This window comes from Rosa chinensis, chromosome 3 (genome assembly GCF_002994745.2).
Source record: "Rosa chinensis cultivar Old Blush chromosome 3, RchiOBHm-V2, whole genome shotgun sequence".
In the NCBI taxonomy this organism is placed as follows: Eukaryota; Viridiplantae; Streptophyta; class Magnoliopsida; order Rosales; family Rosaceae; genus Rosa; species Rosa chinensis.
In genome coordinates, this window is record NC_037090.1 from 5871666 (window position 1) to 5898398 (window position 26733).

The window sequence follows — 26733 nt, forward strand, 5'->3', positions numbered from 1 at the left end:
AGGAACAGCTCACCCAACACGCGGGCTACAACAAGATTGAGCTATCCTTATAAAACAAAAAAACCTAGGGCCATCTAACATGCAATATTATCCTAAAAATAATAAGACCAAAAAGAACAGTTTCTTGACACTACTAGAGAAAGGTCAAAAACAACTTAAGAGCCAACTCTATGTTCCCGCCAAATACCCTACTCAAGGGCACTAACAGGAGTGCTAACTACCTTATATCGAAGCAATAAGTTCCAAATTTTGAGTTCATGGTTTTTTATTATTAGTTGCAGAATTTATACTTTCTCAAAATATGTTGTATCTATTCTCTAGTGAAGTTACTCAACTCTCTTAAAACGGGTTAGATGTGATCATGTGATATATAATCTTTGTTCTTTAGTATATTGTCGTTTTTCCTATATAAAAAAAGTGAAAATTCTCAATGAATGTTTATTGTTAAAGTTATATGAATTGTTACCGCATGATAATGACATTGATTGCAATGAAGAAAAAATGTGTTTGTGTTTTGGAAAAATGAGATTCTATTCATATCTCCTCAATTGGTATGTAGACCTTTCATGATTTTTGAACAATTTTATTTCCAACTTTGACCTTCTAAAAATCTGAAAAGAAAAAAAAATGTTATTACACAAGCCCTCTCTCTCGTCATTGCCTTTGATTTCAGGGGGGAGAAATATTTTTCTTGGTTCATCGTTGGTTTGTTTTGAATATTTTTTGTGAACAACAAAACATGCAAATGAATTTTTTGATACTAAATCTTATGAATGCATTGAATGATATGATCTCTTTGATAAGCACAGAGAGAATCATAACTGAACTCTTTGGCCCATAATTGAATTTTTCTCCAATTATGATATGATTTTCTCTTCAAACACCAAGACCAATCACCTCCACACTCCAGTTGAAACTTTCATACCAACATCTAACTATTATCAAGCATGTTCATTCTCAATCTATGGTTCGCCGTAGTAATCTCTTTCTAAAAGAAACCTCAAACAAAGTGAAAATACAATTCACAAAGACTTAAGGGGAAAATGAGGATGATGGTGGGTTCAACTACATATATGATTCGCAGCAAAGAGAGAGACTCATTGAGGTGGAGGTTGGATGTAGAGGTAAGGTGTTGGAGTGAAAGAGGCTAGGTGTATAGAGCAAAAAAAAAAAAAATAGAGGTTAAAATCGGAAATTTAGGGTAAAAATTTAGAGAGGAAGGTTCAAATACCATATTTGGAGGCATGAATAGAAGCACTCTTTGGAAAAAGTTTCTTCTGGATTAACTTTTATTAGCAATCTTCTGTTCATTTCAATATAGAAAATAATTTCATTGGTATAGCTAAACAATGGCAAAAACATGATGGCCATCGGCCACTTTGTCCATGATTCTTTCGATGGAAAGAGATATGGATGGCCAGGAGTGCTGTGGAGAGTTGTCGCCTGGGGGGTTCTCTCTCAATCCTTACTCAACCTGGATCCTTTGCCTCATCTTTTTCTTCTACTTGTTGTGCACAAACGTGCAAGTTGGATATATATGATCCAACCAAACAATTCCAAGTTAACAAGCTCATTTCTTCCGGACCAAGACTGTTGATTTTCTGGACCAAACATGAAATTGGAAAGGAGAGAGTAGATTTCACTCATTGCATCATTTGAATCTTAAACCCTGAGACCCAAGTGGGCAAACCAGACAAAAGAAGGATTCTCGCTATGTCTACGTATTTAATTGTCTAAGAGTGGGTCTATAGCTATATACCACTGTGGGTACTACCATTGTCTTCTTGTCTGCTGCGGAAGGGTATGTGGGTACTACCACTATCTTCTTGTCCTGTGGAACGGTATGTAACGACCTATTCTGGCATGGCTTGTGTTACAATATATTGACACCCAACTTGGGTTAATTAACAAAAAAAAAACAAATGACAATTGAATGGGAAAAAAAAATGCAAACAATAAAGAAAATTATAGGTCACAAAAATTGAATATTGTCTAAGCTACTCTTTGGGACAACTGGAAATTAGATTCCCAACATACATGTAATCAAGCCTATGGGCAATTGATATAGTGAGAAACTAAAATTCTTTGTTCTCAATCTTATTGCTCCCCTTGATTGAAATTATACTATGCACACAAATAACAGCTTCAAAATATCCTGGATAGATGCCATGAAGTGGTAGATGCCTATTTTTGGGTATGAAGATTGTAGGAGACTATATGTCCATCTGGGGCAACCATAAGAAACTCATCGCTCTTCCAGAATGTCAATGGCAATGCAAGGGCCACTATAGGCTCATTGGTTATGTGTTTTGTCCAAGAACCGCGATTATCACCATACTCATCCTTCACCCATATATCAAATGAATACTCTTCATAACTCGAACCATAAAATTGAAAGATAAAAAGAACAATGTGTTGGAGTTTGTATAGAGATCTGTCTCAAAGGGATCCCTCTAAGATTTTCTTTCTCACTAGGATCCGTCTCAAGGGGAAGTACCTCTCTAAGATCTGTATAGAAGAGATTTCTCCGTGTCAAAGGGATATTACCTCTCCAAGATCTGACTGGAGGAGATTTCACCTCACTTGAATCTTCCTCAAAGAGATTTCTTCTCACTCGGATTTAGCTCAAGGAGATTTCCAAATTTCTTCTCACTCGGATTCAGCTCAAGGAGATTTCCAAACACTGCTGGATATCTAAGTCAGTTATATTAGAGTTTGAATAGAATTCAGTTTTTGTAATTTGAAATCAAAAGGACAAGTCTGATCAACTTATACCTTTTGAGTTTGAACTAAAGAGGTTATTGAAAGGATAAGTCTAAACAACTTACCTCTTCAATTTAAACTGAAGTGGTGTCTCAAACTTTATATAAACCCAACAAGCCTTCCTCTCCAAACAACACAACAATGTATTTCCTTCCTTTCCTTCAGAGAGAAAAAATACTGAGTACGTTCGCTAGAATTCAAGGTCTGGTGCTAGGCTCTTGGATTAAAGATAGTTGTATCCTAATAGTCAGAAGCCTAACGAACTACAAGCACTGAGTAGGGGTGAAATTCTGTCTAAAGGACATTGCCAATTTGCAAGCCTCTATCGAATCACAAGTCAGTTCTCTTGCAATTAAAATTCTTTTATCTCAGATACATGCTGTGTATTGTAATCTATATACTATTGCATATATTATTGCTGTAATTACTTATATATATTGTAGAAGTGTATTTTCAATTCATTGATACATATCCAACACAATGGATTCCTTCCAAACTGCAATGTGCAAATCACGCTTAATAAGCACTGATGGTATATAGAATCTATCTGGCAGCAATATAATATGAAACCTCTCACTACTCATATCAAACGAAACGATCACTTGCCTAATGATTTCCTGTTCAATTAGGTCGGTGAATTCCTTATTTTGCTCATGTCCTAACCAATAACAAATTCCCTTGAAGTACTCATGGAAAACATCAGGCCAAAAGTTGGTAGTTTCTGTTTCTAAATAATCAATGGTGATGTTTCTCCAAGAATCAGTACTTGGAGAGTTGGAGTGTATACCTCTGCTTTAGGAGGATTAATAACAAGACGTTCACCATATATAACTTTCTTCACCGCAAGATCCAATGTTGAGAATTTTAAAATCATTAGATTTGGGATCATAGCCAAAGCCAGCAATCTCTGATCAGGTCGTATCTTGAAGGCACGACTCGGGAATAATTTTGAATTCCTTGGTTGCAGGATTGCATAAGACGAGGTCACTGGTATAAATAACAAGGAAAATGATCCCCTCACAATGACCTACTATATATATAGATTCACCAGGTTCTACCTCAATAAATGGTCCTTTACCAAGTATTCCTATATAAGGCGTCAAATGAAAGTCCTCCACAATAGGATTAAGGTCATCATCGTCACCGTTATCCTTGCGAAGATTAAGGAGTGAAAGTAGAATTTCCTCATTGTTAGTTCCGGTTCTACTTTTGACAGAACGCTTGAGCAAGATGCTAGTGGAGGAGGAAAGTTGGTTGTACAACTGGAGGTGCTTGCCTACAAACGAAGAATTGTTGATCAGAGCAGACCATGATTTATGGACGCACTTGAATCGGACCAGCGATTTGGGAGGCAATATTGATAGGATATGCACCATCATCTCCTTTGGCATTTTGCAACACTTCACCATTTCTGCTACGAATTTCTGGCTTCTTTTCAATTTGATAAGAATAAAATGAATCTGACATTAAAGAGATGAATTTGAAAAGAAACGCCTCAATGAGGATGGTAGGGAGACTCGATCATGTGTGAAAAATGAATTAAGCAATCTCGTTTACCACATATGAAGAGGAAATGAATTACCTTCACAACTTTACTTGCTATATATCTAGAGACTCAATTACAATTATAGACGCTTTTTATGGTATGTCAGGTTATGTTGCCCTTGGAGTTAGCTACTTGGTGAGTAGGGGTTGGGAAATGTAACAAAAAAATATATATTGTATTTGAAAAAAATGTTGGATATAAAAAGAAATTTTTTTGTTATTGTAACTTTGAACTACCAAATGAAACTTTTAGTTGCCAAAGTATTCAGTCACAGAATTTGGTCATATAAACACATTTAGGGTGGCCAACTAGCTAGTAATGTTTGTGACAAGGCGTGCTTACAAATGTTTTTTTTTTGTGAGAATGCCTACCAAGAGGGACAAGTCTCTTCAATAATGTTTGGTTTAAGTGAGAGATAAGACTTTTGTCCTTCCTACAACAACAAAAATAAAAATAAAAACTGTTTTTTAGTGACCATTTAGAACAATATCCAACTCAATGTACTGTGCCAAGTTTTCCCACACAAATTTAGGTATCTCTCTCTCTCTCTCTCTGAGGTTAGGGTTTCTGCGAGTTTTCATCCCAAACCAAACACATGTCTTCAAAGAATGCTATGGCTGCTCAATTGGCTTCATCCCTTACTATTGCAGAAGTCTGTCTCTAATGTATTTTCACAAGGATTTTCGTAGTTATTGTAATTTTATAAACTCTAGCTTGTGGATCTAATTATACTGGTTTCACAGTGTTATCTGTATGAGTTGTCTTTCACACAGATATCCATCTTTTTAATAATTTGTGTGAGTTAAATCTGTATGAGTTGCTTATTTTGCTAGTAGTGCTCTTTGGATACAATTACCTGTACAATCTGTATGGGCACTCACCTCTGGTGGATACCAGACACTCTCCTAATTAAACTATAACTTTTCCTTTTCAACTTATTCTGCAGCAAATAATAGAGAGAGATGTGGCCGTGCAGGTTAGTCATAGTCGGTCAAAGGAATAAAGAGAGAAAAACTACCATAAACAAATTAGGTTGATAATGAAATGATAGAACCTATAAATGATTTAATCGTTTTCAATTGATATTCCTTGAAATATATACATGAATCTAGCTTATAAGTTGAAAGTAGGTATATATCAACTCAACACGCGATTAAGAATGGCTAGGCTACAAATTAAGACTACTATTCCTGCTTTGGACGATCTCGATTAGCAAACGCAGTGAGGCATTATACATCGTCACCCGCAAGCTTGTTGCCTCTGTTAACTGAAACTATACTATTCATACATACAACAGCTTCAAAAGATCCTGGATACACACCATGAATGGGAAGATAAACTTTTCGTATCGGTATAAACATTATAGGAGACTGTACGTCCATCATTGGCAACCATAATAATCTCTTCGCTCTTCCAAACTGCCAATGATAATACAAAGTAGCTAGTCCTCTAGAGGTTCAAAGGTTACGTATTTTGTCCAAGAACCATTTCCACCACTTGTAACATCCTTCACCCATATTTCAAAATTTGTAATACAATGAAAGCCATAAAGAGCAATGGATTCTTTCCACCTTGCCAGGCGCATTGTATATCCACCAAATGATGGCTCATAGAAACTATCCGGAAGCAACGTGCTATGAAATACATCATCACTTGTATCAAACAACACAATCACTTGTCTAACGTATTCTTCTTCTTGTGTACGGTAGCAAGATATGAATTCCTTGTTTTGCTCATATCCTAACCAATAGAAAATCCCCTTGAAGTACATTTGAAAAAAGAATGGCCAGAAGACAGTAGTTTCTGTCACTAAAAAATCGGTGTTGATCTCTCTCCAAGAATCCGGGAATCAGTACCTAGTGTGTATACTTCTGCTTTGGGAGGAGAATGAACAATGCGTTCTTCATATATTTCTTCATCATAAGATATGATACAACATTAACAATAGTGTAATCATTAGATTTTGGATCGTAACCAAATCCCATAGCACATCCGGTCCCATCTGAAAGGAGCGTCTCCGGAACAATCTTAAATTCTTTGGTCGCTGGATTGCATAAGACAATGTCACCAGTATAGAGTGATAGAAATACAATCCCATCACAATGACCTATAATATCTATGGATATTCTAGATATTCAAGCTCAATAAATTGGCCCCTATTATCTAGACCAACGGAAGGCGGAAATTCGAGGTCCACCACAACATTGGGAAGGTTATTACCATCATCATTGGGAAGATGAAGGAATGAAAATACTATAACTTCCTGGTTGTCAGTTTCGGTTCTTTGCACAACAGTATGCTTGAAGAGGATGCATGTAGAGGAGGAATTTTCACTGTAGAAGTGAAGGTGATTTGCTGCAAGTCTCGGATTATTGATCAGAGAATGCCATGACTTGTGTACGCACTTAAATGTCATCAATGATTTGGGAGGCAACCTGGATAGGATTTGGACCACCATCTCCATTGACAACGTTTCGCCAAACGCTTTCATATCTGTTTTTGTCTTTTTCTTTCTTCATCTTCTTCCTCTTTTGGGTTTGTAAATCAAGATGCACAGGTAACATGAAGATGGGTGGGAGGCTGGTATATGGTGAAGAACTAATTAAGGAAACCCATTTATCAAATGTGAAGAAGGATGAACTACCTTCGTCATTTACATGCTATATCTAGAGACTCGTGATAAAATGTATTTGGTTTCTCTGGAATTAAGGAAAATTTATGAGGTCCAAACGATACACAAGCATACTAACCTTCGATATATATTATCTCCAAAACATATACTATATATTTGCCTGCATTGAAGATGAAAATTAATTGTAGCTTCTTTAGTCCAGTAATAACAACCAAACTATACTAACAAATAGGGGCTAGGCGCAAATTGATAAACCGCATGAACCAAACTGACCATTAGTATGGTAACTCCAAATCAAACTTTTTTTTTTGGTGAAGGGCTAGTGCGGTTATCCTCAAGCTTTGATTAATGAAATTGTCAAGTATAAGAGGTGACGTTTAGGCCAAATCAAACTCTTTTACAACTACATAAATTCTGGCATTTTGATCTGCGCTATGGTTCTTATTTTCTTCCCCTAGCTCTTTCATATTCACCCTGTTTGAGTAGACTAGGCCAACTCTCAATCAGTTCATAATACTACGTACCAATTCATCTTTACAAATGACTTTGAAGTTCTCAAAATATCAGCAATCTCTCTTTGACAAAATAATTCATACTTTCGACAATTTCATCCTTATTGATACAACTACGTACCGCAATGGTCAATTCAATGTACTTATATCTATCCTTCTATTGTAACTATCTAAATTGCTTAATATTATGCAATTTCTATTCTAAAAATAAAAAAGAGACTACCTACAACTAGTTTTTGTCAACTTTTGGATATGAAACAGAAATAAATCATATTAATTGTAAGGTATTTTTTTTTTCTTATGGAACCTTGAAAAAAGGATAAAATTTTATTGAATGAAAGAAAAAAAATACAAGCTTGCGGAGATATCCCTAATACAAAGAGATGAAGCGCATGGAGGAGTTGTCAGGTTTTGCTTCCATTGACCGAAACTATACTATTCATGTAAACAACAGCTTCAAAATAATCAGAATCCATGCTATGAATGGGTAGATACTTATACTGTTCAGTATCAAGGTTGTATGAGACGACACGCCTTTCTTTCGAAACAATAAGAATTTCATCGCTCTTCCAAATTTGCAATGGCGTATCCAAGAATCCCACTGCGCTCACAAAGCTAAATTGCTTTATCCAAGAACCCGTAACTCCACCAAAGTCATCCATCACCCATAATCCCCAAGATTCATGAGAAGTTATACCATGATCTAGGCCAAAAATAGCTACAGATTCATTCCATGCCATAAGACGCAAAACATAACTCCACATATAGGTCTCATATACAAAATCTGGAAGCAACATATTATGAAATACCTCATCACCCATATCAAACGAAATGATCACTGGCCTAATATGATGCTCCTCTTGAAGATCATAAAAATTTTGGTATTCCTTCAGTTGCTCGCGCCCATTCCAATAACAAAATCCATTGAAGTACATGTGGAAATCCTGAAACCAAAAGTGAGTAGTTTCCGTTTCTAAACAGCCCGTCATGATCTGTCTCCAAGAATCAGTACCTAAGGTGTATACTTCTGTTTTGGGTCGATCGATAAGGATATGTCCATCACCATATTCTTCCTGAGTACCATAAGAAATGTGAACAACTTTGTAAGTGTCGGATTTAGGGTCATAGCCTATTCCCAAATCACTTAAGTTCTCATCTGGAACATATGGCGAAGTGACCTTGACTTCCCTAATTGCTGGGTTCCATAGAATTATTTTAGTAGCATTTCTTAGACAGATAATCCCATGACAATGCCCTATAATCCATGCAGACTCTAGAACTTCGAACCCGCTAAACTGACCCTTCGTAACATCCTCGACAAGACAATGAATATCATGCTCACCATCACCATTAGCATTGCAGAAATTAATCAATGACAAAAGACTTTCGCTTTGCCTCTCGGCAGTGCCAGTATCCTTGAAGTTTTCACGTTTGAAAAGGACACCAGTAGTTCTACAGAAATTGTCGTGCATGGAATTGGAAAGATGCTTGGCCACGAAGTTGGGGTCCTTCATCAGAGTATGCCACGACTTATGAACGCACTTGAATCGCATCAGAGATTTAGGTGGCAGCCTTGATAGGATTTGCAATCCCATGGCTTCTGGTATCTTGCAAAACTCTGTCATTTCTAATCTGATGCATTACACGCACAAACAATGTACAATATGGTGAACAGTAATTTTCGGAACTAACCCGATTCTCCTCTAATTCTGAATCCCAAGTTATAAGAAATGGATCAAAAATATGATATTTTGAATGAATCAAATATCCATATGCATGATAGAAAAGGCGTCAGAAATTTTAACGAAATCTGCAATGCATGCAATTTCTACGTGAGCTTATTGATCGAAAGATGTATATATGTTAGAAATACGTATTTGCACAGAAAATTAGTGTTATTTTTCTCCATGGCATATCAGAGCGAGATAAGTACCTGACGGGATTTCGTCGTAATGCGTCGAGAGCCAGGGAGAGAGAGACGGTCAGTTTCAGGTTTGTACTGGGTCCAATCTGAGAATATTATTTCTAACTGAAATTACTTATTTTGTTCTTTTGGGACAAAAAATGAAATTTATCAAGGCCCAATTAACAGTGGCTCCCAAAGCCAGCACAACATACTAGTCCCCGGCATAGAGAGATATGATGAGCGAGAGTTGTTCTTACGGAAACACTGGTGAATTACTTTGTTTATTTAACCTTCTATGCCGATCACTAAATCGTGGACTATGACCGGTCCTGAGATTGTGGAGATCTATATGATATCCAATTATGCTTTAATACATGAATTATAATCTTAAAGTTACACATTATTTGAAATTTTTTCTCCATGTGAAAATTTTTATATGCACCGGCGTTGTAAGTAAACTGACAAATCCAGCAGATCTCAGTCATTGATATTTATAGGCAATCTTTTTTTAATAATAAAAATATATACTTTTGTTGTTATCTAGCCATACATTCATGACGGTGCAAGTGCAAGTGGGTGCGGTTATTGTACTTCTGTCACGTGGTCTTTCTCATTGTACTTTTCGTGGGGATTATACTTATCGTTAAAGAAGAACCAAACCAAATTTGGTCGGTGATGATACACATGTAATCTTTTCATCACTAATGAATCTTTTCTTCTCCCAAAAAAAAAAACTATCCTCATACTGTACTCGCGTATCGCATGTGATTGAAAATTCTCTTAATTATTAATTTGTCATTAACTAGCCAAAAAAATTATGTTCAATCACCATTAGATGTAAATGCAGTAATAGAAAAAATTATTTCTAAATTGAATTGTTTTGTTAACAAAACTTTAAAATTCATGTCATACTGAATAGGCGCATTAATAAGGAAACTTTATCTTTCTTTTTTTTTGGCCAAACACGCATCATTTGGTATAGCTAAGAGCATCTCTAACAGATTAGCTAAATTCAATTTTTAGCTATATATAACTATTTTTAAAGCAAAAATCAACTCCAACAGACTAGCTATACCCAAGTTAAATTTAACTTTAGCTAAAATGGCTAGCTATATTTAGCTAGAGAATCTTGCATAGCTAAAGCAAAAATTATATTTCTCTCTCCTATTTTGTCCACATGTCAGTTTATAATTCGATAAAATTTAGTATATTATTTACAAATAGTTACTACTGCTGGAGCAACATTGTTAAATCAATAGCTATATTTCACATCTTTAGCTAAATTTAACTAAAAAGTAAATCATACTGTTAGAGATGCTCTAACATCTCTAACAGATTGGCAACACTTTTTTTCGATGGAAGATTATTTTTTTGGCAGAATTTTTCGATGGAAGATTGGCAACACTTTATGGCCATTAGCCCACTTTGTTCATGACTTTTTCAATGGAAAGAGAAGTCTCTGGTTTCCTGGAGAGTCGTCGCCTGTTTCTCTCTCATGCGCTTCCCCCCATATATTTTTCTTGCTTCTCCCTCGTATATGCAACAAACTTGGAAGTTCCATATAATCCAACTAATGAATTCCAAGTTAAGAAGCTCCTTTCTTCCTCAACAGCTTTTTGGTTTACCTCGTTGATCTCTGTCACTCCTGATTCGGTTGCTTAGGCGACGCAGCAGTAGCTTATTCCTTTGCCTTTATATTTGCTAAAGGAAAACAACCTGGAACTCGGTATGAAGGCTGGTAAAGTACAGAGCTAAAGGAAAAAGGAAGGCCCAGAAGAAATGGAAAATTCTTGCAAATTGTCTGAAGGGATGATTGTGCAAATCCTGTCACGACTGCGTCCTAAATCTTTAATGCGATTCAGATGTGTTCGAAAGTTGTGGTTCACTATAATCAATAGTCCTAGCTTTGTAGCCAAGAACCTTTCCAATTCCTCACACAACGAATCAGTGTATCGGTACTTGCAATATGAATGGATATAATTTTTTTGATATTAAAATATATAAATGAGTGGATTAGATGAGTGGCTGTTATATTTTTAGAAATTAAAATAACCGTCAGTGCACTTACACTGTCGGTGCATACAATCTTTTTCCTCCACTTGCATCCTTTTCAAGCGTACTATCTTCAAGGACAACAACATCAAAGATGAAGAAATTGATGATATACTTAGGGATGATTACAATAATAAGAAGCAAGTTTTATTATTGTCACTCAATCTCTGCAACAATATTAATGATGAAGGTAATGACCATTCATTATGTTGTCGAGGACCTTAATGTTCCGCTTCATATGAGTCTACCCCATATTCTGAAAGTCGTAGGTCATTGTGATGGGATTATTTGTCTACACACCTATTTTGATAACGTTGCTTTATGCAACCCAGCAATCAAGCAGTTCAAATATCTTCCGAAGTCTTGTCTTATCCCTCCCCAAAATTAGGATGGTTTGGTTCTAGTAGCATATTCCGGTTCTTTGGGATTTGGGTATGATTCTAAAGCTAAAGATTACAAGGCTGTTAGAATTGCAGAAACTGGAAATTATGAATATCCAACAAGGGTGGAAGTGTACACCTTGGGACTATTTCCTGGAGAGAGATCAAGGCCGATATCAATTGTAGTGTTTATATCACTCCTTCCTCGCAGTACTTCAAGGGAATCTATTATTGGATTGTATTTATGAGAGAAAATAATAAAGAATTTCTCCTTTCATTTGATTGGAAATTATTCTATGCACCAAAGGTGTAAGTGACCCAACCCTTATAAAATAATCTCAACCCTTGATATTTATTATCAACTTTATTTTTAGTAAATAAAAAGTGTATTTAATGCAATCTAACCATTTATTTATGTTGGTGTGCTCTGAATAATCTCTCTTGAGATGGAAAATGACTTGTTTCATTACATATCCGTTCGAGATGGTTTCAATGCCGGAGACAAATCTAGAAGGAGCCTTTTTGTATGGAAAGGATCTATTAATTGTTCTTTTGTCATATCAATCATGCACAATAAACATTCCAAAATCTTTTGAAATATGGGTGATGGACGACTTTGCTGAGAATTTATGGACAATATATCTAACCATCGGGCCTTTAGATGACATTGGGATTCCATTGGTATTTTCAACGAGTGACGAGCTTTTCATATATGGTTAAGGTTGATGGAACTATAGTGTCCTATAACCTCTGCACCCACACGTTCAAATCTATTCCAATTCATGGCGTGGAATTAGTGACATGTATATGTGGATAGTATTGTTTCAGTCACAGTCAACGAAAGGCAAGTTATTGTATAACCGTTCTAAGTCTGGTCTTTTTTTTTCTTTTTCTTTTTAGAGAAAAGTACCACCTTCTATTAATAATCAAATAACCATACAGGTTACAATTAATATCATCGAAATCAAAGTTACGGGACCATCACCACCAGTGACTTACATGAGTCAAAAAGACTCAACCCCTAACCAAACTTAACCCTTAACCAAACCTAACTATGGCAGTACAACCTCATTAGTAACATAAACGATGAACTGTTTTCACCCGTTCGGACACCGTGTCCAAAACAGCCAGACCACGTGTAAGGGTGATTCATCGTCACGTTGATAGCCAGAAAGCACCGCTAGCAGACCAAACCAAAACCCTAACCCTCGCTCACAAGAGGAGGGACTTCTTCTTACCAAACCAACCACCGAAAACTAACTACCAAAAAATAACAACAGAACACAAAAACAAAAAAACATCAGAGAGGCCCAAGAATCAGGCTCAGCCCAAAGACCACCACTCCCAGCCACAGCCAAGCACAACCAGCAGATCCACCGACCGCCAGCAACGCCAACGCCACCAGACCATCATCACGCGTCAAAACAGCATCACGCCGAAACCCCGCCCTGACACGCCACAAAAAACCACCCCGGCACTAGGCTGACAACCCCCATAGATCCAAAAACAAGATCGGACAGGTCCCTTCAGGGATCAGCACCAGCACCATCGCATCTAGATCAAGACAGCCGCAGCCCAACACGCAGGAATGGTGGCGAAAGAGACCACCGCCGGAGCCCCAAGATCCGTCGCTGCACCACCGACGCAAAACCTCCATGAACCAGGGTAGCAGATTGATATCGATTCGACTGCACCCGGAGCCGACAACTCATCCACCAACCCAGAGCCTCACCGTTGCCATGGACCCCATCACTACGCAGAAACAAAACTCCCCTCCCGGACCATAACGCAACGGCAAGGGAGCCACCGGCGTACGGCCGGGAGAGAAAACTCTCCTTTTGTTTTTTCTTTTTTCACTCGCGCGTGGGGCGCGATCTACCAAAACCCTTTCTAAGTCTGGTCTTAAACTTATTAATTACTTGTATAGAACCATCACACAAGTGAAGGTTTATATATGTTAGAAATTTTTTTTTTTTGTTTTTTTTTTTTTTGGGTATTGCTAAATGCATTCCTTGTAGAAATCACCACTGTTAAAATTAAGGCTAAGAAAAGTTGCACACGCTAGACCAAAAACTTGATCATACCACAATTTTTCTTCGCCGGCTGATTAATGAAGTTTCTGTTATTAACACTATTACCGTCTGATGGCAATACTCAGACAATAGAATATTCATGTCCTCTTATTATTTTTCATACAAGAGATAATGATGTAATGGTGCTGTATGAAGTAGCCTGAATCAAGATCGAGGGGTATAAGTTGTTGTGCAAAGGAACTTAAGTCAACAATACTGGAGAAAAACTAGATTGTGAAGAAAAGTTAGACAACACTATTGTGTGAGGAACATTTTTTGTTGTCATTTTCCACATCAAGAGATGGTTTACACATGTTGTTAGATCACCATATGAGATAAATTGTGTGCTACTAACTGTGGAGAAAAAGTAGATTGTGAAAATAAGTTAGACAACACTATTGTGTGAGGAACATTCTTTGTTATCATTTTCCACATCAACATATCGTTTACACATCTAGTTAGATTACCATATAAGAGAGATTGTGTGCTACTAACTGCCCGGAGTAGATTTACACAAGACAACATGTATTCTTAAAAGCCTGTTGTTTCAGTTTTTATTGGACAACGCTTTTTTGTGTAGACTTGTTGTGGTGAAATGACTCCAACAACATTTTTTGCTACCCATTTAATTGTGTTTAACTCCCTCGGATATTTTTTTTTTGTGTTTAACTCCCTCGGAATTTTTTTTTTTTTAAAAGCCTCAGATAATTATTTTAAATCAGTTTTTTTTTTTTTTTGAAATAAAATGTCAAATATGTTAATCAATGAAGAAGATTACAATCAGCTACTAAGGCATCTTGAATAAATAAGGGAGGAATAGTATCCCAACACAACTGTTGCCCTAAATGCAAGGCAAACTTAGCTAAAGAATGTGCAACAGCATTCCCATCTCTAGAAATATGCCCAAGCATGGCTCCTGGTATAGATGATAGCCCTTCACTAATATCCTCATAGAGTCTTCCATAAGTAGAAGTAATTGAACCTGAGCTTTGGTTTACAAAACAAGCTAAGTTCAAAGAATCCGTCTCAAAGGATATAGGTGCTAGGTTTTTCTTTAAATCAGTTGAGAGTGGTACTCTTATGACCTCTTGTTTTTTTTTTTTTTACACCATCCTTTCGGATTGTTTGCAGTATTCCAAAAGTTTCATAAGCCCAAAAATTAATCCGTTGGGAGTCCAAACAGCTAACATGGCATTGCATGTCACGTTTGTAATTCAGTAAATTACACTAAATTACCAAGACCTCATATTGCAAACACTGAGCATGAGAGATGTTGAGAATGCAAGATCGAGGATTGAGAAGGCAGGAGGAGAGTGTTTGACATTTGACCAGCTTGCTTTGAGGGCACCATTGGGTCAGATCGTCAGAATGTGGTGTCTGGTATGTGCATAAGCAAATATTTGCCGGTTTGCATTAGAAATGTTGAACTACACTGTCATTCTGTCACTTCCATTAGATTTGATTTAATTTTCTTCACAGATTCACTAAGGTCGGCTACTGTGCCTATTTTCAGGTTTTTTGTTATGTGGTCTTTCTCATTGTACTTTTCATGGGGATTATACTTACCAATAAAGGACAACCAAACCAAATTTGGTAAGTGAGGATACAGCCCAGTGGATGTCATGATCGTCATCCTTCAGTTTATCAACGAAATTCAGATAAACAAGATATGAAATACAGCCCAGACAAAAAAAAAAGACAGAAATATCATTTTGATCATCGAACTATGTTTCGCTCGACACTTGGTCATCTAACTTTTAAAAACTTCACTTTGGTCATCGAACTATATCACCGTATATCACTTTGGTCATTCTGTCTGTTTTGTCCGTTTAAATGTGGCAATTGAACCTCACACTTTTAATAGGCAGGGCTATATTTGTCAATCCAATTAAAAAAGAGTAAGACTGCAGGAGACTGCGGGTCAAACATATACTGTATCTCTCTCTAAGCCAAAAGGTGTTCACGCTTTCTCTCTGCTGCAATGTTGAGGTATCTCAATTCATAACTTCATACAGGTTGTGGTCCTTGTTAGATGCAATCACACGAAGCCAATCCCTCACGTTCATTGTGCTTCTAGATCATTGGAACTACTAGTAATATTCATCCTTTAGAATTAGAAGGTGAGGTTTTAATAATCGCAGCCTTCTCTATTCTCATGGTCAATTCCTTCGCACAATCGTAAGCCCAGAATCCAAAAGTACACAGATTCACATCAATAGCAATTGGCTTGTCTTTTTGGAATTTTCTCTCCATCTTACACTAGAAACCATAAGTTTTTTTATTAGGTTCTAGAAGAAGCTGTTGATGATGAGTGGGTGGCTGAAGATATCCTTGACTCTGAGCATCGATGTTAGTTTGTTCTTGTCAAATTTACTGATAATATCCTCAAAAAATTTTGCCCGCTTCTTGATGAAGCAGTGGATCCTGAAATCCTTGAGCAAAGTTGTCATGTTCTTGATCATATCCTTGACGTGCATTGTCAATCTATTCTTCAAGATTCTACAAAATCACAGGAGCTCAATAACAAGTGCTCCAATTTGATGACGCAGATGACATACCCCCATCAGTAGTTCTTTCCTGGCAACATATGTACAATTTTGGATATTACTATTATACATCGTCCATCTAGGTTCTCCAAGAGAGGAGAAATTAGAACAGCGATCTGGAAATGCAAAGCCGCAGAGGAGCTGCAAAATGGATCTGGATTCTCTCTCATTGATTTGCAGGTCTCCAACTACCCCCACCGCCCCACCGTCGCCATAACCAGATGGGCAACGTTCCGACGAGCGTAACTCAGGACATCGCATCGTCAATGACACAGAAATCGGCCCCACGCGCCTCCTTTCATTTTGTGTGTCTCCATTGGAACGAGGAAGAAGAAGTTGAGGAAAAAACTTTTTTTTTTTTTGTGGTCTGATGAAGTGAGGGCTATTTCTGTCATTTGACCTTTTCTTTTGTCCATGTCTTGCCACGTCATCAATTTTGACAGAGGCGTCACGAAAAATTGACGGAATGACTAAAGTGATATACGGTGATATAGTTCGATGATCAAAGTGAAGTTTTTAAAAGTTGGATGACCAAAGTGTCGAGCGAAACATAGTTCGATGACTAAAGTAATATTTCTGCCAAAAAAAAAATATGAAATACAGCGAAACCTATAATACAGTTAAATGAGGATGGATCGATCTAGGGGTCATCATTTGGCCCTTAGGCCCTAAACCCGCCCTAAGCCCGCCCGGCCCGACCCTTTTTAAAATAGGATAGGGTATGGGCTATGAGAATGAAATCTGGCCTGGGCCTTTAGGCCCGTCCGAATAAGCCCTAATAATTTTCTATTTTTTAATTATGTTTCTCTTTTTTCTATAATATGCAATTTATCTCTTTCTTTGTAATTGATTTCTTAAGCTTTGCTTTCTTTAGTTTTTATTTTCTTTGTTACATAACAATTAATATTAGGAGATTTAGAGAGATAGTTAATTGAATATAACCACCTTAACTAATACTAATAAATGTTATCAGTTAATTCCTATACACACACACACATATTAAATATGATCAACTAAAAACAATGTCTTATATATATTACCTATATAACCATTGAGCCACATTTTGAGGAAAAAAAACAATATAAGTTTTTTTTTTAATAAACAAAATAAGGTCCTTTTCAGCCTTATTTGGCCCTATTCGGAAGGTCGGCCCGACCCAGCCTTTTCGGCCCTAATAGATTGGGCTTTTAGGGCGGATAAGGATTAGCATATTTAAGCCCCGGCCCGACCCTACCCGGCCTTAAATTTTGTTGACTTTGACTAGGCCTGGCCCGGCCCGACCCTAAGCCCTAAAATTTAAGATAGGGCCGGCCCTAGCCCAGCCCATGATGACCCCTACATCGATCTAAACACAAGCATCCATCACAGACTATATCGCTGCATCATCATGGCTATCAAGCCTAGTACCTCCTTTGATGGAAACTATACTTCTCGTACATTCAACAACTTGAGAGTAATCCGAATCTCGGTGTTCAGAGGAAGACATTTAAACTTGTTGGTACAAACTTCATAAAAGATCACTGCACAGTTGGTCTTGAAAATAATAATTAATTGCTTATTGTCCCAAAATAATCCCAATTGACCTATAATGTGAGCTACTTCGGGCTCAAAGGTCAAGTATTTTGTCCAAGAACCCTCACCACCACCAAGGTCATCCATCAACCATATCTCCAGAGTCTCCTTCACTGATGGATCAGGACTCCAAGGACCAGAAGTACAAAGAGAAATTGATTCTTTCCATAATCCAAGCCCACAACCATATAAACGACAATCACCTGGGAACGATATAACATAAAATGCCTCGTCCCCTATATCAAACGAAATAAGCTATCTTTCATCTCACTTTCATCATCCTGCTCATCTTCTGAATAGTCGCTGACAATGAAATTCTTTCGTCGGAGTTCTTCATGTCCACACCAATAAAGAATACCCTTGTGGTAAACGGAAACATATGACTGGGGCCAATAGATCGTAGTTTTCGTTATTAAATTATCAATCTTGATTTCTTTCCAAGAATTTGTGAGGCTATATACTTCTACTGTGGGAGGACGAATAACAACACGCTTATGCATACCATCCATATACTCTTCCCGCCCATTAAATTTTGCAAGAAAATTGGACACTGGTGATGCACAAAAGCATTTATAATAAAAAGCTTCATGCCATATATAGTAGACCACTTTATGAAGAGTTGGTTCTGCATTTAACAAATCGGTACATACCTTTGGGAAACATGTTCCAGAATGCTAATAATCACATCAGAGTCTATTTAGTCAACCAAACAATTGATCAAAAAAGGATAATTTGGGTAGCAGTTTACATTTACATGATAAACATCTCATGAACTAACAATCCAAACCAACGTTATTAGACAAATTCAATAAAGAAAAAGAAGAGAGAGAGAGAGAGAGAGAGAGAGATCAAAGAGCACAAAGTCAACTTCTTGATTAGAAAAGATGGGACTACAACGGACACTTTTATACGGACTTACATTGCAATACAACATATCACAATAAGCATAGATCAAGTGGACTAATTGAATAAGCATAATAAATAAACAAAAAACAATAGCAAAGATCATAGCTTTTCCAATGCTCCACTCAGTGTCCAGCAAAATACATAAGCAAAATTCACAAATTGTTCCAAAAAAAAAAACATTTTAATTTTCATGTGATCAGCAATCACATGCAGATCATACAAGATCAATCGAAAACACAAAAATGAACCCCCTTTAGCTATGGTATTCTCAAAGACGCTCTCATGTGGCCATGTGCAAGTCATAGTGTATGTATATATGTCTGTGTGTTGATATATATTTCCATCTTAAATTGTTAATCATATATGCGCAACAAGAATGATCAATACTGTGAATGATCTTCATATGTGCAATTGGCTCCTCCAATTCAAGTATCTGAACTGTCAATACTCCATTAATACCTACCAGAGCTCAAATACATACTTGAATTGAATCAGTTAATCAAATACTAAATTCCAGAAAGTGATGAAATTTACTTTGAGATAGTCAAAGACGACGTTGAAGCCAACTTGAGAGAGAGAGAGAGAGAGAGAGAGAGAGCTCAACTGTTTCCAATTGTGGGAGGAGGAAGCCTCTGATACTCACTTCCACCAAAACTCTCATCAAATCCGTACTGACTTCATCGCCCGAGAGGACTCACTTCTGACGACAATCACCCACTCTCAGCAGCCGATGGCGCGTCCACTAGTTTGTAGTTGCTGCCGCCGAGAATTATATGATTCTCCATCGGTCGGAACCCGAAATTGGCTTCTCTCGACGACTCTGCTCTATTTGGGCTCCACACTTCTCTCCTCAAACACCTCTGCATCACCTCCGGCTCGCCATCGGTGTTGTTCCAGCGAGATCGAAGCTTAGGTCCGACGACGAGGCTGTACCGCATATGTCAAGACGATCCAGACGAGCTTCGATTTAGGGTTTGAGAGGTCGGAGCCCTGAGCTAAGATTTTAAGAGGTAAAAGCGACAATGTGAGGGAGGAGCGCGTGGCAGCTTTTGTAATTAAGTTCAACTCTAGTGGTAGGTCGTAAAGAGGTGACCTTAATTATTATGGGGACATTTGTGTTACCTGGATTATAAAAAGACACTTCAAAATAACCACTTTTATCATTGGTCCTAAGTTTTATTCTGTTAGTATTTTAATACATTCTTTTTTTTTTTAAATGAGTATTCTAACACCTTTACCACTAACGTCGTTGATCAAACAACTCAATCGTCATAGTTCCGGGGTAATTTATAATTAATCTCAATTTTCTGATCCACACAAACAACTCAAACATCACCATTGATCAAACAGCTAGGGTAGTTAAACATATATCTGAGTAAAAGCCTCTCTCAGCAAGATCAAGCAGTGAGGCCAGGAAAATAAGGCACTCCAGATAGCCTAACCCATCGATCACCCTTAAAGAACCTGCCGGGTGTGAAATCCAAAGCATGCTGCGGCGTAATGTTCTTGATGCAGTGCCATGTCACACGCTTCGCCTTGCTAGCACCAGGGCCACGATTGTTGTACTCAGCATAGAAGCATGTCTTGAGCCCGAAATCGGCCTCCCAGGGTAACCAACCTTGTGGCCGAATGAAGTCATCAATGTATGACTCCATGATGATGGTCCTCGAGTACTCCTTCCATGGACGGCCAAGATATGCCTTGTTTTCATGCCTCAGAGGGTAGTATGCGGCATCAGAGGTAAATCTGCTGTTTATAATAATGATTCCAGTTGGCTGGCGCCTCTCTTTCCGGCCTTGAGCTGTGACAATGCAAGACTGGTTCGGCATTGGCTTGCGCACCACAAAAGTGCAGTTTTGGAAAATGGCGGCAGCATCACCGAAAACAAAGTCAATGGTACCGGAGATTGTGCAGTCACGGTAGAATTGGCGTTGGACATGTGTGTAAAGTGTGTCTTGGTAGCCATCAAATGCACACCTATAGAAGATTGCCTCATCGGCACTCACCCTAATTGCCACAGCTTGATGTTTGTCTGGACCGGCTGAGTTCTCAAACCCAATATCCTTAGCCATGAAGTGAGCTCCATGGACCGCTACAAAAGACAAAATCAATTAATTTCAATTTACTAAGAAGCATATATAGGATATAAATGTGCCTATTTCCTTACAGACAAACATACCAACTGTAGCGGTTTTGTAGGTAGGGGTGCCGTCTACGAAGTTCAAGTTTCCGGTGATTCTGGTCTTATTAGCACCGTCTCCGATCAGCATCAGATTGGTCATGGCCTTGGTAATGTGGACAAGCTCATTGTAGACACCTTCCTTGATGTAGATGACAAAGGTCATGTTGCTATGCTTAGGTACATGATGTAGGGCCTCATTGATGGTCTTGTACTTTCCACTTCCATCCTTGGCCACTATAATGTTCGCGGCCTTTTTAACTTTGTATACATCAGCTCTACTAGCAGCAGTAAGGAGTTTCCTGAATCCAGGCCAATACCATGTATTATTAAGATCATTAAGATTATTAAAATCATCAGGAAGTTCAAAATCCTCGTGACCAAGAACAGGGAGGCCATCATCCGCAAGGAGCTGGCGGCTTAGGCCTTTGTGGTCTAAGCCACTGAGGAATGAAGAGGTTGTGGAGACCATGGCAAGGGAGTTGCTGCTCAAATGCATGGAGCTCTTCAATATCATCTTCATCTTCTCACCGGCATCACTAGTACTATTCTCAAATGCGTCCAAGCATGTCTCTTGGTATGTGACAGTAGCGCTTATCCAGACTTTCAAATCCATGATCATTGTATCAATTTCAGTGATGTCAAAGTCACCCCCCAATCTGTCGAAAGCTTGCTTGAGCTCGGTAACAGCCAATCCCAAGAGTTCTTTGCATGTGTCAAGGGCCTTGGTAGCTCTAGGGTCCTTCTCAAGCTGTTGCAAGAGAGTGGAGTTCTTCGCGGCCACGGAGATTTGTTTCATTGCAACTTGGAATCCAACCTGAATGAGCTTTTTTGGGTCGGTGGTGTTTCCAGATGCGGATAGGAGGCTATTCACACATTCTTGTTTGTAGTTGGTGGGCTGGCAAATGGAAATTATGGCTTTCATGGAGGCAGATATCTCATGTGACTTGACAGAAGTCCTGCTGCCGTTGTCATGGGTAGTGGTTTTTAGGCCAACACTAACAGTCGCGGCCACCACTAGTGCTATTAATAGTGTCGAAGAGATGCCAATAATGGCAAACCTTTTTTTTGAGCTACTTGATTCCTCGTACGCCATTTACAACTTGACGAATTAGCTAAATGAGAAAGATTGAGGTGCTCAAGGCCCCTTCCTTTTTGGAGGCTTTATTGCTCCCTGAGTTGATGGGATGGTCATAAAGACGTAACATATTTATAAGAGTGAAGAAACAAGAAAGATTTCAAAAGTCGGTTACAAACCAAGTTGTTACAAGACTCACAAAACATGAGGCTTGGAGGGAAAAGAAGCTTCACTGCCAAACTAGATGTTGTTAAAGAAAGGAAGGGTGAAAAACAAACGTCAAGGAAAACGAAGAAACTGGTCTCACAATCTTAACACCCTAATTAGTTTGGCTCGCTTTGGTCGGTTCCCCAATCCCCATCTACCACATTTGTATATAAATTCCAGTAGTAATAATTCATGATTCGACTCCATATATAATAACACATGTATAACGCCATAATTAATTAGTTTGTAACTAACTTTTGAAATCTCTCTTCATTCCTGGACGGCTGGACGAATATGTTTACAGATATATCATTTGTATGTAATGTCTAAAAGTGTATTTTAATTAAGAGAAGTTTTATATACACACCCCCAATTCCTTAATGCACACCCCCTATATTTTTTTGTCATCAATAAATAAATAATAACTAAAAACGAAGAAGAATCCACAAAAATAAAATAAAAATTAAATGCTTTATATATCAAAATATTAATAAAATATTTTTTTATAAGTTAAATTTTTTCCTTGTCTTTATGATACAATCGATCTCTCTGCAAGATCATACGTGAACGTCATTGAGAAATGAAATAATTGTAGTCCACGTGAATAACTAGCAAGCAACCAAATTGGTTGAAACATATTAAAAGAGGTTATAAAATTAACCATCAAATATATTTTGCATACATGAATACATCATCAACAATCACTTCATTTGCCAAACAACCACCATGGCTCATTTTTTACTGATTTTAATATTGACGATGACTATATAGATCTTGAAAATATTGACATATATGAAATCTTTAAAATCTTAGAGATATTAACTTGAAGAATAACAAAGGTAAGAAAATTAAGTTATTCAATCTTCTAGCGATATACCAACCTCATTGATGTGAGAAAGAAGAAATGTAATTAGTAATTACCTTATTGATATGTGGCCGAATTAATTAGCAATTAATTCCACAATAAATTAAAAAATTATAGTAACAGAATGTATTAAATAAAAATTTAAGATACATTGCCGATGAAATTTTTATTTTTTTGAAGTTTTTCTCATTTATTTATTTCATAAGGAGGGGCATAGATGGAAGTTTGATTAAAAATTAGACAAAAAAATATAGGGGATGTGCATTAAGTAATTGAGAGGGGTGTATTTAAAACTTCTCTTTAATTAATATACTAACCAGATATATAATATAATAATTGACAAAAAAAATTGAAAAATGAGCTCTCTTAAACTCTCGAAACTCCACGATTCAGTCTGTGGGTACCCAAAAACCCGAGTGTCAAAGCTTGGCTCCTAAAACCCAAGTGGGTCGAACGTAACGCTTGGGCCAAGTCTGTAGCCGAAGTCTTTAATTTCCTTTCTTTCTTTTTTTCTGGCCAGTCAACTCTTTCTTTTATTAATTCCTGGGGTTCAGCTCCAAGTAACACCTACGAAGATTCACGACCAAAAAAAATTAACACATGGTAAAACCGGTAATTTCGGTCTTCCAGTAACAAAAATGCCGAAACTTTTCTCTTCCATTATCTCTCAGTTCTTCCATTTATTCAACTCTGGAAAAAGAAGCACCAACAAATCGAACGTTCGACTTTTATTTTTTGCTCTGAAGTTGGAAATCAGCCTTAATGCGGATTCCCGCCGGTAATTGGTTTCTTCATAATTTTTCCCACTTGTCTTATTTCATAATTCCTTTAATGGCTAGGCTATTTTATGTAATGCTTTGAGGTTCAAATTTAATTCTCGTGTTTGCATTGAATTTTGAGTGCAAATTGGCTCACAAAATTCAGTATCAAAATGTGTTTTACAAAAGAAAGAAATTAGTGAACTTATGATAAATAAATTTAATCAGTATAGTGTATGTATCATTCATGGTAAATGCTATTAACATGCATGGACAAATCCAGACGAAGTTAATAGCACAATCCAAAATGCACAAAGAAAACACACGTATACGGTGTGGGGCATTCCACCAGATCACATCGTACAAAGGATCAAGAAGATAATGGAACCCCTCCGAGCTGAGTTTGGTGGGCCCGAGATAGAGCCCCACATTACCGCCGTAGGATCTGTCCTTTTGACGCATGACTACGCGGTCAAACAATTTATAAATGGTTGTGAAAATATAGAACCCTACACCTGTGAAGTTGATCAGGTGGTTACTCGCAAATTCTATTACCAACCTGTCTCTCTCCTCTTTCATCCATGTCCATGGGTATGTAGTTTACTTTGTTGTTATCTTCTTTTGTTCTAATTTTTTTTGTTTTTGTTTTTTTCTTTTTAAAGTAAGGAGAAAGAATTTGAACTAAAAATCTCTAACAAAATTTTATTGGAGAGAAATGTGATGTTTTATGAAAGTTCTCTTTGAGATTTAGCTATTATAGCAAGGTGCTTAATGTAATAATACATGATTGGTTTTTAGCAGATTGGACACTTTGGTGGTTATCTACATCGCTGTAATTGTAAGAGTTTATATATTGCTAGGCTATTTATTTTATAAGTAATAACTGTTAATTGAACATAATGTGATTTGTTCGACATGCAGCTCATATGCCACACTTGAGCCTCCTTTATGGGAATTTGACAGATGAAGAGAGGAAGAGAGCTCTAGAAAAGGTTACTGAGCTGGACGACAGCATCGCTAGCCTCAAGTTCACCATAAGTCACCTTGTTTTGTACAAAACCCACAATGAAGCTAGAGATCAACATTCTTGGGAGAAGGTTATGGAATACAACCTCCGACAACGCAATTAGCTATAGTTCTCCCTAGTGAATTCTTAACTATATATATAGTTTGCAAAAAGATGAGTCCCTGTTTCCCTTGTCTGACCAACTACACCAAAATGTTAAATTTTCATCTCATAAAAGGCTCAGATGGGCTTCTTGCACACTCAGTTACTACACGTACAGCTCTAGTGACGGAATTTCTGAACATCGACAATAACGGTTGATTTTCATACACATTTGTTAACACCAAGAAGGAAAGAAAGCCACAGACTTTGTTACTTATTATAGCACAACTAACAAACTTTTTTTTTTTGAAATAGGGCTGGTGCAGCTGCCCTCAAGCCTTGATTAATGAAATTGCAGAATATAAGGGGGGACGTAGAGCCTGAACCCCAGATTACAATAAGCACAAAAAGAACGTCCTGAAATAATACCAGAACTCTCCACAAAATCTATGTATTCTAACAAGCACCAATTAGCAAAGAGTGCACAGATGGCTACTCCATTTGCTTTGATATAACAGTGACATACTGGAAAGATAACTCTATCATAAAGAAGCATCATTGCAAATAACACAGTTTTCCCACTATGTTGCCGCACGGAAATAAATCTGATGACACCCAATTTCATCCTGCCACTAGGAGGTTGCGTCGATTTGATCAAGCAAATAGCTCACCGCCTCGTTAGGTCAGACAAGGCACACTGAGTGTGCATACCGGGACCAAGCCCAGGTCGCCCTATCAAATAGTGATAGGGACTTATTGCCGACATAAAGCCGCATGTTACTAAATTAAAAAAAACAATAAAACATAAATATAGAAAATTTTGGAACCATAGCCCAAGCCCAGGCCCTGGCCCAAAGATCATTAAGCCCAAACCAGAATATCAACAATCTAAAGCCGCCGTGCCTCCAAACCGCACGCGGAACCCTAGCCGTTCCACCACCAATTGCAAACCCGCTGCCACAAATAGAGGCTAGTCGACTCCCCCCCCCGCCCCTCCATCATCTCCAGAACCCCGATCGACAAGAAAAATCACCCTTGCCCCACCCGGTTCACACCCCAAACTAGATCGGAGGACTCTGATCCGATCTGTGCCTATTAGAACCCAACCTTGCTGCCACCTCCTTGTCACCAGCCGGCGATCTCATCTTTCCCTAGTCTGATCTTAGGAAGATCGACACCAGCCCCAGCTACCTACCACCGAACCAGCTCTTCCCTTCCCTGGCAGGACCTCGAAGCGATCGGAACAGCACAGCGACCACCACGCAGCCTTCAACCCTGTTGGGCACACTCTGAAAACAAATATCCCTAGACATGAGGTCCATTCTAGCCCTTCCGACGCCGCCTCCACGAGGGCCGGCTGTCAGACAAGGCATGAATCATGACGAGCAACTCTGTTGTTCTCTCTCTCTCCGCGAGAGCATGTCTACCTTGTAAAAAGTTCATCATATTTTGCACTACTAAAGATCAGAATTTTTTTGGGATCTTGACTAAATGCCCAAATTTGAAATAACATGATCTCACTTACTCTACTAACAGATTTTTTTTTCACTTACCCCCATTTAACTGCTAAAAGACTATTTTAGACAAAACTCAATTATTAAATTACAAGCACGCCACACTCTCTCTTCTCCTATTGTGGATGCCAAGGGGC

The 26733-nt window shown here is 37.9% G+C and overlaps 4 protein-coding genes and 1 pseudogene across 4 annotated transcripts; 1 reads left to right on the top strand and 4 right to left on the bottom strand.

Annotated features, from left to right (window-relative positions):
• Positions 1-3221: 3221 nt before the first annotated feature.
• On the bottom strand, positions 3222-4172 carry LOC112193997 (putative F-box protein At3g52320). The gene is made up of 2 exons (XM_040516913.1): positions 3812-4172; positions 3222-3550 (listed from the first exon to the last, which is right to left on the bottom strand). Exons 1-2 carry the CDS (start codon positions 4170-4172, stop codon positions 3222-3224), a joined length of 690 nt encoding a protein of 229 aa, XP_040372847.1.
• A 1578-nt stretch (positions 4173-5750) lies between these two features.
• LOC112193998 lies at positions 5751-6830 on the bottom strand (annotated as a pseudogene).
• A 937-nt stretch (positions 6831-7767) lies between these two features.
• LOC112193999 (F-box/kelch-repeat protein At3g23880) lies at positions 7768-9652 on the bottom strand. The gene is made up of 2 exons (XM_024334265.2): positions 9387-9652; positions 7768-9085 (listed from the first exon to the last, which is right to left on the bottom strand). Exon 2 carries the CDS (start codon positions 9076-9078, stop codon positions 7858-7860), a length of 1221 nt encoding a protein of 406 aa, XP_024190033.1. The 5' UTR covers positions 9079-9085; positions 9387-9652; the 3' UTR covers positions 7768-7857.
• A 10632-nt stretch (positions 9653-20284) lies between these two features.
• LOC112194000 (probable pectinesterase/pectinesterase inhibitor 21) lies at positions 20285-22162 on the bottom strand. The gene is made up of 2 exons (XM_024334266.1): positions 21067-22162; positions 20285-20979 (listed from the first exon to the last, which is right to left on the bottom strand). The coding sequence occupies exons 1-2, from the start codon at positions 22160-22162 to the stop codon at positions 20285-20287; spliced, it is 1791 nt and encodes a 596-aa protein (XP_024190034.1).
• Positions 22163-23844: 1682 nt separating this feature from the next.
• LOC112194001 (cyclic phosphodiesterase) lies at positions 23845-25238 on the top strand. The gene is made up of 4 exons (XM_040515857.1): positions 23845-23994; positions 24258-24565; positions 24776-24812; positions 24896-25238. Exons 1-4 carry the CDS (start codon positions 23979-23981, stop codon positions 25102-25104), a joined length of 570 nt encoding a protein of 189 aa, XP_040371791.1. The 5' UTR covers positions 23845-23978; the 3' UTR covers positions 25105-25238.
• The last annotated feature ends 1495 nt before the right edge of the window (positions 25239-26733 follow it).